Source organism: Ammospiza caudacuta, chromosome 7 (genome assembly GCF_027887145.1).
Source record: "Ammospiza caudacuta isolate bAmmCau1 chromosome 7, bAmmCau1.pri, whole genome shotgun sequence".
Lineage (NCBI taxonomy): Eukaryota > Metazoa > Chordata > Aves > Passeriformes > Passerellidae > Ammospiza > Ammospiza caudacuta.
Window position 1 is genome coordinate 26,276,234 of NC_080599.1, and position 14,906 is coordinate 26,291,139.

At 36.4% G+C, this 14,906-nt stretch overlaps 1 protein-coding gene across 1 annotated transcript in view; it reads right to left on the bottom strand.

Annotated features, from left to right (window-relative positions):
• Positions 1-14,906, bottom strand: part of KCNT2 (potassium sodium-activated channel subfamily T member 2) — an 82,844-nt gene that overhangs the window by 35,945 nt on the left and 31,993 nt on the right. Inside the window, exons 10-14 of the mRNA XM_058808074.1 lie at positions 14,200-14,364; positions 12,536-12,672; positions 10,640-10,703; positions 5,879-5,987; positions 563-671 (exon numbers count right to left, since the gene is read on the bottom strand). Coding sequence (XP_058664057.1) covers positions 563-671; positions 5,879-5,987; positions 10,640-10,703; positions 12,536-12,672; positions 14,200-14,364 — 584 coding nt within the window. The remainder of the gene's footprint in view (positions 1-562; positions 672-5,878; positions 5,988-10,639; positions 10,704-12,535; positions 12,673-14,199; positions 14,365-14,906) is intronic.

Sequence of the window (14,906 nt, forward strand, 5' to 3'; positions counted from 1 at the left end):
TATTATTCCAAGAATACAGCATAAAAGAGATACACCAGATCTGGTAAAATTATTTTAGTGAATTCAGAGAAGCTCTGCTGTGACTATGCAGTCTGCAGAGACACCATAATTCTGCACCCCTTCCAGCAGTGTGGTCATGTTAAAATTAAAAATCATGGATGTTTGTTTGCCTCTTAACATACGGGCATAGAAGAGTAAATACCATATGTCATCAAAAGAACATTTTATTTTTTTTTAGTTCATTGAAACAGACCTTGAAATTAACCTATGAGAATAGATATTCTTAGGATTTGTTAGTGTTCATAAGTAGAACTTTGTGATAGAAACACTTCAATCTACTAAACCAGAAATTCAATTTTTTCGTATTTTATATTGTGAAGGGGCACAACAGCATGCAATAAACTCTTAAATACTGGGGGAGGATGTCTTCTCTTCAAAACTATACTGCCTTGAGTAAGGCATTTGATGCTTTTATTGAGCAGAAAGTTCCATTTTCTTTTTTAAAACTGTAATTATTTGAGAACCCAGGGTAAGCTGTTTTCTAGACTTTTTCTATACTTACTGTCCCCTAGATGTATGAACCAGCAGAGTGATTAATGTAGAAGTAGCTGGACATATGCAATTTAGAGCTAGCATAGCATATTTGAATTCCTCTTCACATACAACATGATCTGTAGGGAAAAAAAGAAGGATACAAATTGTTTTATAAAATTAACAGAACAGAATTATCACTTCCTTGTCTAGGAAAGTGGTGAAGATGGATCAATCAAAAGTTGGCCCAACATCTTAACTTTCTGCTTGAACCTTGGAAATCAGCTGTGTATGATTTTCCCTGTCTGTGCTATCTAACATGGATGGCTACTGTTCTAAACCCAGATCACAGTTAAATGCTCTCCAGGGCTTGCTGATGGCATGAAAAGGAAATAGAAATTATTCTTTAATGTAATTCCCATATATCTGTGACAGTATTGAAATAGCTATTAAAAGGGACAAGCACAAAACTTCTAGAAACATCAATTCAGAGAGGTTTTGTAAAACCATGAAGGCATTTAATACCAAGTCAATTTTTCCCCTCTGAATATGGTCTTTGGTTCTTTTGATGGGATCAGAATTTGCTCCTAATCAGAAAGAATATTACAAGTAGTACAGCTGATGATCAAAACATAGGCACATGAAAATTGCTGAGTAAAGGCAGGCAAACAGCCTCCCCAGCCAGACCTGAACTCTGCACATCTGCTTCTGGTTTCATCAATGTGACACTGAAATCCTTAGAACCTCCTTGCCTCTCTAAGCTGCTTTCCTGACAGAATTTATTGTATAGCTATAAGCATGACACTTCCTGAAAATAAAAGTGAAGGCATATTGTGCCTTCTCTGTTCCTTTTATTTTGAAATATCTAGAGGCTTTTCAGTAACAGAATCATTTACTACTGAATTGAGTAATTAATTCTCCTATTTTCTGAAAATCAGGGCCTATTTAAATGTCATAGGGAAGGGATGAATTTAGTTATATAAAGACACTGTCAAATATAGGACAAAATGAGATTTTTCTTCCTGTAAATATATTTCAGCTGTAGCAATTAAATATTTTCTGCAGAAAATGTTTCAGATAGAAGTATGTTCTTTTAGTTGACCATATGCCATTAATAAACCTACTTGAATTTCAGACTAGAGAGGGTAAGGCATAGTTGGTGGCTTGAACAGAGTATCTGCAGTCCATTACCATTAGTGAGATGACAGAGATATATGGAAGTGAATACCACATTCCTGACACTGAAAGATAGAGAATTCTTGCTAATTCTTAATTTGTTTAGGATTTTGCCAAATAACCTCCCCTTATTTTTTGTTTGGAGTGTTGTCATATTATAGCTAAACATTTTGAAAATAAAAGAAAAAATACACAGGGTAATGATTTCATCCTCTGTTATTTCAGATCTTGTATTTGAACCCAACTGTACACGCTGGCCTAAATATATATAAATGGAAGTTAATAAATCACAGATGGCACAATGAAGACGAAAACTGTAGCTTCAATCCTCCAGATACACTCTACTCTCTAACATCTATGGTGATCTTTCTTGGCAGATCTTTATGTAAAATATAATGTTACCAAAGAATACAGCATACAGCAGAGATTGCTGTCCTACAACAGCCTCTTAATCATGTCTGTAAGAGAGTCACCTGGTGTTGTCAAGTGTTTTTACATCAGGAGCCTTGGAGCTGGACTTTTGGACTATTTTTGCACCTGTTTGAGACTCTGACCTTCTGCAGGTAAGTTCTTGTATTAGACACAGACCAGGTCAAAAATGCCTTGTTCATTTCTCCAATTATTTGACAGTTTCCAGCCTTCATATAATGTTAACTGTGTATTCTGTGTATGCTCAGGCCTTGTCTTGAGGAGGATTACACAGAACTTTGACTGCTGCCTCTTTCAGAGGTGAGCAGGGAGGAAGCTGGATGACAGCTTTCCCCCTCCTCAGGTCTGGGACATCACTTGTGGCCCCTGACAGCAGGTACCAGAATCAGCAAATTACTCATGCAGTGTGACAGTGAGGCAGCCCAGGAAATTGCAGTTTGTCTTGAAGTGAATATTAAATATGTCATATCAGCTTGCCAGAGAAAGAAGTATTTTGATTGAGTTTATACTAAAGAAATATTACATGTAGAATTTCCGTAAGTCACTGTTTCTGTTGAAAATCTATTTTGACAGCAGTTTTGTTGCTAAGTCTGTCTCAAATGGATGTAGTACTGCAGTGGGGTGAGTTATGGTTTCTGTGATGTTACTGAGGATAAAACAGACTCAAAATACTGATTTATGCCTGCAGCAGCAGCCATGTGGTAAGAATGACCTAGACCTGGCACAATTATTCTGAGAAACCTTTCTTTAGTCAATTTGATAAGTTAACATGACCACTACCAGATCTGATAGAGAAAAATGCCCATCCATTACCTCTAGACTATTTTTATCTGTAATTGGACAGATTAATCATCTGCTGCATTTAATATCTATTTAGGTGAATCTGGACTATGTTTCTTTGAAATAAACTACTGAAGCTTTGATGTCAGGCTTCAATAATCTTTGCTAATTATTGGGTGCATTTTGAATAAATAGAGAATGTCAAATGTATCCCCGTTTCCTGGAATTGTAATTATATATAATTTCCAAATATTCAAAGTAAAGGATATATATACACACACATACAGACACACACAAAAATTATAAAAGTTTTAATTTCAGCTCAGAAAATATTGAATTTAGTAGTCTCTGAATTGCATAAATATATTGCTCTGCTGTGGAAAATCTTCACTTTATTTCCCTTTTGTGCTGAAATGCAGGGCCAGGAGGTTGCACCAAGGGTACATGGCCTTTTGTAGCCTTGTGTGTTTGAAAGAAAAGTGGGAAGATTAGGAATCTAACTGCCAGCATTACTGAAAGAAAAACTGGGCATGTCAAGGCATTTTTATATTGGAAATTACTAGGGAGAGATCAAAGTATTTCAGCTCAAGAGATAAGATAGCTTCCCATCTGATGACTGTGGTGTTAACAGTGGCTATGTATTTAAAGTGTTCACACCTTAAACTTGCAAAGGGTTTTGCTGGCACAAACATTTATGCCACTATAGCAATGTAAGCAGGTTAATATTGTAAACAAAATAGTTAAAATTCACTGTTAAAAATATCAGAAGGCACAGAATGCAAGGATGTGTGTGTGGCACCAGGTGGAAAGTCAAGAAACCTGACTTTCTGACAGGTCATATGAGCCTGGCCAAAGTGCCTCCATTCTCTTGCTTTGAGGACAAAAATAAATTCTCATTCTCTCATTAAAGACAGGGAGGATGTTTAAGTCTTGTTTACAGGATGGGAATACATTATAGCAATTACTTTTCCCACATACTGTTCCCTACTCCTATTGGAACATGCAGTCAGTATCTGAATTTCAGGACTGCCTCATGCAATCTAGGACTGGTCAACCTAATATAAGCTGCTGAGAAAATGGGCTGCTAGTGCTTTATACACTTTTAATGTTATTAAAAGTTAAACTTTAGTTAGGAGGCCTATTTAGTTGTATTTCCTCTAAATTCAAAAAGTTCATTTTTGACAGCTATAGTCTCTAAACCAGTGTGTAAAGAAAAAAAAGAAGAATAAACGCTATTACTAAGTACGTCAGGTTTATAAAAATGCCCACTATTGTTCTGGGAAGCCTCTGGAAGAAAATAGTCATTTTTTCAAGGAATATCAGATTTAAAAGAAGCTTTTACATTAAGGCAGTAATAAAGCAGCCCTGAATCATAACAGGAAAAGCACTTAGAAAAATGTTCCAGGTGGTTGTAACAAATTTCACTCATAAACACTCTGGACAGGTCTGCAGTCTGCAGCCCCCACTGGGTACATGTTTCAGGATGATGAAGAGTTGGGTGACATCAATACCAAAGGGAGATCCTCTCAGGAAAATGTATGCCAACTAATATTGTTCTCGTGGCTCCAGCAATGCCTAAACATTTGCAGTAGGTGAGCATCCAGTGATGATGCTGAAGTTCAACTGAAGGAAATTTTACCAAAAGAGGTTTTTTTTTTAGTTGTTGTTTTTTAGTTTGGTTTTTCTTTTTTTTTTTTTTTTAATATGGTCCAAATTCTATAACACTTCAAACAGACATGAAAAATTGCCTCTGTTTTAAAAGTCTAGTTGTATATAAGCTCCTACAGAGACAAGCCATTAGGAATAATGAAACTCTCTTAAAAACACAATTTGGAACAACAAATTAACACAGTTACTGATAAAGGAAAGCGGCCATGGCTAAGGGAGCAGGGATTATGTTTGTGCTGGCTGGTTTTAAGGGGGAGATGAAAAAGTACCATCATTCTCATCACAGCATGAGCCTTATTCCCCTCTGTGCCATTTCATACTTGAGATTACACTTTTATAACTTCAGAACTGCCACTGATGGGGCTTCTTCTTCTTTCTAACCCAGTGGTAAATTCCACAGCTTTTAAAATTACAGCTTTAACTGTTGCTCTGGAGCAGTTCTGCTGGAATTTACTTTTTCATCACATTCTGGGATGATGGAGGAGACTAATATTTTTCCAGAGTTGTTTTTATTTTTGCATGAATCAGCAATCTTTTCTTCCTTGGAATATAATTCAAGAAAACTGAATTTTCAAAATTGCAGCTGAAAAGGAAAGCTTCTCTTTTACTTCAGAGCTATTTCTCCAAAAGCATTTGTGTGCATTTGTACATCTATGTACTTGCATAAGTGACTGATAAAGACAGAAAGAAAGAGAAACATATAATGCAGAGAAATAGTTTGTCAGATAAAAGGTGGTTACAAGAGTGATTTTCTCAGATTTCTTAACATCATTTTGCATTTTATGCCATGGTTTCTAAGGCATGCGTTTTACTAGATATAGAATTAAATTATATATCTCTTTCCAAAATATTTGCAAGCAATTAAAATCACTTGGTAAAATCACATACCTCTTGGTAAAAAACAGTCCAATTAGAAGATTTTTCCCTCTATCATTTGTTGGACTAAATCTGAATAGATCTTCTTATACAGCCCTTAGTAACTATGTTTTAGTAGACAGAAATGAATTACAGACATGGGTACAGTAAGCTGGAGACTTACCTGGATCTGGAATAAAGGAGTAGTTACACATCAAATAATCATACTCTCTATATTATGTAGCATAAAAATATTAATTCTTAAAAGTGCTTGTAAGTAAGTCTTTGCCATGGCTAAGATGTGTATTATTTTACAAAACTGCACATTTAATCAGTTTCTAAGTAGTAAATATGCCCAGGGATTCTCACTTTGTTGTGTTCATGAAACAAACTGTCAAACACTGACAAGTGCTTCAAATGCCAGCAATCGTCCACTTACCTGCAAACTTGATGTGGAATTTATTCTCAGGCTTCAGTATCTGAACATACAAAGGACAATTTGGAGCAAAGTCTTTAACTGCCCAAGCTCTTAAAATAGTTTGGTGATCCTAGAAGAAAGAGTAGGAGGGGGTGCCAATGAAATAAAAATAACCATGTCAGATTAGAAAAGGAATCTATTATCAGACTTGCTCCATTGAAGAAAACTCATTTTAAGACGATGTGGCACCAGCTGGTATGGATGTTTATGTGCAAGTTATATAATTGCTTTACTTATTAATTTCCAGCAATCTTCCACTAATAAGGTATTTTGAACCTCTCCTATTTTTCTGCACATGCTAATGATTGTGTTATTTGGAAAGGAGTAACATTTGGATATGAAATATTTGTGTGAAAACTTAAGATGGCAGTGATTGGTCATGTCTAATTAATCAAGAATTATGTAGCATAGATGTCCTTACAAAGAGACTCATAATTAAAATAGCATTAAATGATGACATCAAGAACTGAGAGTTTAAAATTGTGGGTGATTCTAAAAATATCAGTTTAATTAAAAGCAGATCTGAATTTTTGTGGAACTAAAACGTTTGCACAACTGATGTCAGGATTTAGCCAGCTATTAACCAAAGATTCCAAGAGATTTTTCAGGCTGTTAAGTTTTTGTTCTTGTTACCACATGGCAAGAATGAGTTAACTTCAGGGTGAACATTGCTAATTATAAAAGTCATCTATGTGGTAGTGCATTCATATTTTGAATTTTGTGACATAAGACTAATTCCAGTGTATCATCCATCATATTTTTATTTATTTCAAAACAAACATTTCAGAGCAGTATCTAGGAATCCATTACTGGATTGAAATGCCTTACCTAGTCATGAAATTGGTGGTATTTAAAGATAAAATGTAAAGAATGATTCATTATATTTGCAGCATCAGCAGTAAGAAAAGGTTTCAGACTTGTGAACACAAGGGAAAATCTCTGCCTGGAACAGAGTGTAATTGACATTTTCAAACCATAATATTTTATTATCAATTGAGATGTTAGCAAGTTTTTCTACTAGAAAAACTAAAATAGAGTAATAAGAGGATGGCAAAATATCTTATTTCACATTTTTCTTATTAGTCATTTTATAGATGTAGGATTGCTCTGCCATTTAGGAGATTTAAAAGCATGGGTGTGACCTGCTGTAGGTTTTCCTTGTATGCAGCCACTTTTTTTTTTTTTTTACTTTTCTATAACATATGGCAAGCTACCCTCCTCAGAATTTTGTGTTTGTGTGTGCTGTTGGATTTTCTTGTTTTTCTTAAGGTAATGACACACCAACACAGCTAGAAGCAGCAAGTGACTAGGTAATGTGCTAGATGGCTGTCACACAGATATGCTACATGCCTAGAAATATAGTTATCTCTATGTTAGATATTTTCTTGGATTTTTTTAATTATAGTTTTTTTAAAGCCCAGTTTTAAAAGAATGTGCAATGATTGTTAAATATAAGAATAAAGATTTCAATATAGAATTATTCAAATTACACTTATTTTATTAAAAACTCAAACAAACCTAGACCCATAGATCAACTCAGTGAGTATGCACTGTTAATCCAATAACCTTACATTAATGTTTCTTTTTTTCTCTTTCCAGTTGGTATACCCATGTGTTTGTGTACAATAGCTACTTATTTGGTTCCCAAGATTTTTGCTCAGTTATTCTCCCAAATTCCACTCTGAAGAACGACTCCAGGGGAAAGAAAAATACAGGTAGGCACCTTAAGCGATTTCTTAGATTCAGTCTCTTCATACAGTATTGTGGCTCTCTGTTTTAAAATGTAGCAATTTCTATGCTATATTGCAGTCACTTTAAAAAATGTTCACCTTTCTCCCAATATATGGTATATATGTACCCAAAACTAACAGAGGTAAGTGAAACAAAATTATACTTCTGTTCCTATTATTAAATATATGCTTCTTTGGAAGGTGAGTGAAAAAATATGATCACTCTTCTGTGTGATTTCCACACAATGACCCGCAGTCAGTGATCAAAAATTACCACAGATACAAACAGTGATTAATATAGAGGTGATATTTAAGTTCATGTATGAAAAGCTGCAAGTTTTAAAGTGGGTGTATTTCAATCATAAGAACTCAAGGAAATGCATTTAATATGTATTTTAAAATAGTTCTGTTAATTGAACCTCTTTTTTGCCACACATAACTGGATAAATTAGTTATACCCTGCTATGTTTGCATCCATATTGTGATGCCATTAAGACACTGTGATTTAGATTACCAGTACAGCAGAGTCACACAATTTGATTAATGAAACAGAAAAAAAAAGGTGCAAGCTTGAATTGGACCATCTCTGAATTTTCAGAAAGCATTAGAACAAAGCTGTCAGCAACAGCGGAAGTGTTGTCACTAGAAGTTATTAACTAACAAAATAGCAAGCAATGAACAGCCAGGGGTATCCATGGCAAATGAGTAAATCCTCTGCTTGAGCATTGTAGCTGGGGGGATAAAAACCCTCAAAAAACCACTTGAGTAACAACAGCTCTTCTGGTCAGGAATCTCCTCCTTTTATTTTGACAGCTGTCATGCATAGGAGAGGGTCCAAGGCTCTTTTAGCAGTTTGTCAGCTTCTCAACAACGGCAGGGTGGAAAATCAGTGGTACTCATAAAGATTGTTACGGGGATGACAGCTGAACTTCCTTCAGCCCTGTGACAAACAAACCTCTATACTACCATGAGGCTGGAGCAGTGTAGGAAATACAATAAATTTCATTTCACAGCCCTAGGGGGCAGTAAGATAAAATAGTTTTTTTAAAAATTAAGAATTTTCCACTTGCAGTATAAATAATTGCATTCTCTGTGAAAATGTAATCTGACAGCAAAAGGGAGAACAAGGCAGAGATGTGACACCTTGTTTCAAAGCTTCAGAACCCACTGACCCTGAGATATCACTGTGGCCCAGGGGAAGGGACCAGGAGAGAGTGTTTTGTGAGATGTGCCTGTTTGTGTGCTCCAGGTACAAAGAGAAATGAGATTTAATAGAAGTCTGCAGTGGCAGCTGAAGTGTGCCAGGTCCCATCCTGGTGTTTCCTGAGGGCAGGAAGGAAGAGCTGCAGTGGGCCATGGCTCCAGAGCCAGAGCTGCACCATACTGGCCACAATGGATGGGAGCTCTGAGAGCTCCATGCAGAGCCCACTGCCTGCCCTACAGCAGAGTCCAGCAGAGCTGAAAATTGGCTTTTCTCTGCATAAATTCTGAAGCAGTTATGAGCAGAGATGAGCAGCTGACTGGTGGTATTGCTGTCCTTAATGCTGCATAAACCTTCCCAGTGCAGTATAAATCACACTGATTTTATGGGATTTCTCATCTGTAACCACTGTGCAACTCTCAAGTACATTATGTGAAATGACATGTTGTAGCTGATTTGTTCTGAATTATGAAATTGTGGCTGATTTAGATAAGACACCTGGGCTATTTTGGAATTTTTCAGTCTCCTAGAAGTTACAGGTATTTTTCCAGGTATTTGCAAGAACTCCTGCTTGTTATTACCTTTAAATACCCCAGACCCTCTGTCACTTCCAAGCAGTAGTTCTGCCTTGCTTGACTACTCTGGGATTACTTACTGCCAGTTCAGTGGCTTTCACTGCTGTATTTTCAGGAGTCTACTGCTGATGAATCAAATTCAAAGTCCTTAGGTCAGTAAGTTTAAATGTTATAGCAGGAGCACAGGTTTGTCTCTCAGGGACCTCAGTGAATTTCTGCAAGGGATGGGTCCAGAACAGGATCTTTAGCTAAGATCTTTCAACTAAATTCTGATGCCAGATGAAGTAATAAGTGATAGAAAATATATTAAGTAATGTTACAGATATCATGCAAAACTCTCATTTCCAATTTTTTACTATATCTGTTTTCAACATTTAGAAAAATTATTGCTGTTTCTTACAAAGTAGCACCAAAACAATATTTTTTGTTGAGATCACTTAAAATATAATTACTGAATTATAAATACTGGTTCTTTCTTGTTAGCCAATTTACAAGCATCTTCAGGAATATTCAGACTAATACTGAACCCCTTTGGAGTTCAAGATTGAACAGAATGAGGCAAGACTGCAATAATTTATTGTAGTTCACATAGTGAAAAACTTCAAGTTATGTTCATGAATCCATCCCCAGTGGAATTTTTTTCTGGATATCTGTGATCAGTAGATAATTTCATTAGCTGGAGGAGTTCTAGTTCGTACAGTTTTATTATTTTATCACAGATGCACTGCACAGAAGTTGGTATTAGCAGTGTTCCCTTGTGGACAGTAACTTACCTGACTGCAAATAACAACCAGCATGAGCAAACCCACAGAATCTTATTTAAAGAATCTTGCAGTTTTTCATTTTTAAAAATGACCAATATGAAAAATGGTCAAATAGTGTATATATTGGTTACTTGTATTACTTACAAATTTATTTATGAAGTTGATTTCAGGCTTTACTTCATTAGTTCTGAATATACCAGTCAGTTGATACCTGTCTCTTTTCTGATTTAATAAATACAACTGATTAAATTGAATATCTAGAGCAGTTCAGGTACTTTGAATATTGACAGAGCAGCATTCTTGGAAGTGATTAATGAGCAGTTATCAATGTATCCATGTATCTACTATGACAGTACATTTATGCTGTTCTGCCCTTGTTGCACAATAAAGAGCTGAGAGGGGGTAAGGGCAGTAAAACCTGTCCATCCTATCATTCCTCCCTCCCCACTTACTGCTGCTGTCCTGTCCACCTCACAGCGGCTGCTCAGGATGAAGCAGGCTTCAGCATTGTCCATCCTGGAAGAGAGGAGACAAACCTGTCACAGCCCAAGCAGGCACCCATGGACTTGTGTCACACAGTCAGATCTTGCACAGGGACACAGAACACAGACAAAGCTGACTCTGTTCTCATTTCTTACCCTGGTGACAGTAAAATCTGTGCCAAAGTAGTAAAAGCAGAGTGGCCTTAAACTTAATTTGTAAAGTTTTTATCTGCCATGATAAAAACTTTATGTATGGCAGGTGAATAACGAGCACCAGCCTGCCTGGTGGATAAGAGTGCAATATGCAGAAGTTATTACTGGTGAGAATGAACTAGAGGGGCAGGTAACAGACTCGTCTTGCCTAGTGAGAGCAGAAAGTTGGGTAGATGTACAAGAGTAATGTGTTTGGGATAAATAACAGACATTTCTGTCTATATATGCACTAAATGAACTCTTTCAGTTCACAGTGTCTCTGATTAGAAGAAATCATGGGATCTCTATGAGTAATTTTAGCTAAGCATAGAAGTAGTACTGGGAAGACAGGAAAGAAGTTATAGGAAAGAAAATTCAGTAAAATTAGATGAGATTTTTTCCGCAAAAATGCAGTCTTTTGTAATTGGCTATTCACTGCTGATGCCATCACCCAGCTGTTGGTATTCCTTTACTTTTTGGTGTTATCTTTATCATGTTATTTTGACATTGGTTCACATATAATATACGGATACATTTTGATAATGAGACCCTTCTTGATTAATTTTTTGTTGTTGGTAAATATTACTTTATTTATTAGAAGAATTTTATCATGTGCCTTATTAGCTCCTCAGTACATTATGTTCTCATTAAAAAGAAATGCACAAACATCTTGGGTACTGGGTTATATTTCATATCCAATGTTCTATTAAATTCCCACTATGCTTCTTCCCTCAGGAGAGGTTGAAAATTATTCTGTGACAGGTACATTCAATTACATGTTCTGCAGGAAAAAGCACAGTTCCACAGCTGACTACCTCCAGGTTATTATAAGTGAAATTCAAGATTATATTTAGGGAACAGCCTAATTTTAATTCTTGTAATGTGTAGAACAAATGTCAGCTAAATCCACATATGAATTCCTTCTTGAAATCAGCAAGAAAGCAAAAAGAAAAAAAAAAAAGAAAGAAGGATCTCTCCAAAAGAAAATTTCTAATCTTGAACAAAGCTTTCTTGTCTTGTCAAATTTTAAACACTGTTTTTTCAGTGGCAGAAGTCTGAGAAGGTAACACTGCTCATGAAGCTTCTCACTGATGAGATTCTTAGAAATAACTCCCCTCAGGTAAAGAATGTCACAAATAGCCAGACAGGTAATAGCTTAATTTTAGTTATCTAAAGCACAGAGCAATGCAGATGAGTTAAATCAGTTATTTGCTAAGAATCACCTTTCCCTCTCTTTGGAGAGTTTAAAGAGATGACCCTTCTGCATGAATTTCACTGTGAATTCCTTTGCAGCTCATCTGATTGAGCACTGGAGGGAGGTGTGTGTGAGGAACTCTGCTTGACTGATGTGTTTTGATAAATGTCACTCACTATTAATTGGCAGAGAGCATCTCTTAGCAGTGGTGGAAGTATGTGGTAAAAGGAGGGCCCTGAAGAGTTCAGGTATATATAGGAGAACAGCTGCTAAATGTTACCACCCCTAACTTAAAAAAACCAAAACTGTACATTGGGTTCAAAATTTCAGATATTAAGAAAAGCAAGTTCTGTCAAAGAGCTTTGCTTCACCCTCTAAATAAATATGGTTTCCTTCTAGCACAGCTTTCTTTGCTTGTTAAACTTATTTATCAAACAGTATGAATGAAAGATAAAAACGAATGGTCAATATTTGCCTACTTAGCTCTCAATAGGTCTTGATCTTTTAGGGCTGAGCCTTGCAGGTAGATAACTCTTTGGGACCACATTGGGATTTGTAACACCCTTCGGACCTGAGCATCCATCTCCGTAGGACACAAAATAACCACATAATAGTCCTGTCAAAACAGAAGAAAAAGGGGAAATAGTCATGGTTAATGTTGCTGGAGAATGAGTCACCAGTAACTTGAGATGTCAAAAATGTCTCAGATAAGACACTGACAGGCAGAATTTATTTCCTCAAAATTTCTCCTTCACATTAATGGGCCTATCCAAACTGCTTCCTGTGCTGCTTGGAAAAGCAAGGATGGTTTGAAGAATCCATAAGTGCACAAATGAAAAGGAGGGAAAAGTGGAACATGGGAGAGGAGAGCTTAGGCCAGGCTGGTGATAGAAATCTCCCCTCCTGCAACACAGAGATTTCTTAAGAAAGCAAAATGTTATTGGATGCAGTGCACCATCTGTATCCTTCAGCTTCTTGGTACACAGAATCATTAAGGTTGGAAAAGATCTCCAAGATCATTGAGCCCAACTCAATTTCAGCTGTGAAGGGAATGTATATGAGCCCTTTTAAGTTACCTGTGTAGTATTGGGGCTTTTCTTCTTTGTTTCCAGTGTATCACAGAGCTTGAGTCATTCTTCAGCTTAGTTAACAAAATGTTGTTTCAATTTGTTTTTGTACCTATAAAGAACTGGATTTCTCTGTGCAATTGCTTATGCCTCTTACTAGCTAATTGTTCTGGGGAATATATTGGATTTGGGATTTGGCAAATTGCTGCTCAGCCGTTTGAAGGTTGTATTTGTGTGATTCTTGCAGTGGTTAATGAAGCATGATACCACAGGTAACTTAGCAAAAGACATAGAAAAGGTTTACTAAAAGGGAGAGTGTGTAGCAATGACAATGATAACAAATCCAAATTGATATCTCATAGAAATAAGCTTCTAGATGTTCCATAAGCCATTTGACAAGTTTGCATTACCTAGGGAATATGTGTGCACTAACAAAATCTGTGTATTCTGTCAACATCTTTGTCCTTTGAAGTACATGTATTTATTTCTTAATTTCCACAATTCCAAGAGGATCTTATCTCTGCAAGGCTGTACAATGTGCTCTAGGATGACCCTCCCTAAGCAGGGAGGTTGGACCAGATGATCCCCAGTGGTGCCTTCCAACCTGACCCATACTGTGATTCCTAGCACTGGCAAAAAACAAAGCAAAATGTGAAAACCAAAAGATGTTTTTTAATTGTGAGGATTTTTGGATCCAGTCCCAAAACAATGGGGAAAAATTAAATTGAGTAGCTTTCATTTCTTTTCTGGTTTTTTGGGTAGAATCTAAGGAATTTACATGGAAATATCTGTTCCTAAAAAGATTGGCACAATTCAACAAGACACTATTTCTACCTATTTAGTCTTTTCCCCTCAATACCTCAAATTAAAATGCCTCCAAACTCTGAATCTCAGCTTCTTACTACAGGTATAGGTTCCCAATTCAACTATCTATTCCCAAAATCAGTTTTACAAATTAAAAACATTTTCAGATACTTTTCTTAAAACAAACAAAAAACCAAGCAAAAACCAAAACAACAATCAAACAATGGTTTTGGGCGGGGGGTTTGGGGGATTTATTTTTCCATTCTCAGTACCTGCAGTCTGGGGTGGGCATAGAATTCATTTAAGAAATCCATGAGTAAGTCAATCTTCAGAGAGCTCACACACAGCACAACGTGTTTTTCTGTCTGAGCTCTGTATCTGCTGTAGTTTCCTCCAGACTTTTGCCTCTCCATCCACAAATATGCCAGCTGTTCAAACTGCAAGAGATGCTGACTGTCAGTGAAATAGAGACCAGTAGGTGAGGGCTACAATTCTAGAATGACTTAGCAATGTTGCATTGTTCATCTCACCCCCCCAATGAAAAGCTGCCTTTAGCCCCAATATCTTTTTCTTTGTAAAATGTTCTCTAAGTAAGGTGATCACAAACCACAGCAATAGAGCCAGAATCTATCGCATACGAACAGCAATGAAAATTCATTAAAATACCATAGGAATACACTAAATCACAGGAGTTTAGAAAAGAATGATGGCTGGTACCTTATTCCTTTAAGTATTTTATGCCTCTGAGCTCTCTTTTTCCAGTATTATTACATAATTGCTTCCCTTGTATGAAAAGTTAAGTTTTCACACACATACTGTGAATAGACTTGGAAAGAGGCACCATTTTCTCTTAGTTTGGGCAGTAAATGTTCCCAGAGATTTTATAATGTTCTGAAGGTGATGTTCTGTAAACTCTCTTAACTGCCTTATAATTTTAGATCCAACTTAAATACAAAGCAGCTGCTGATACACAAATTTT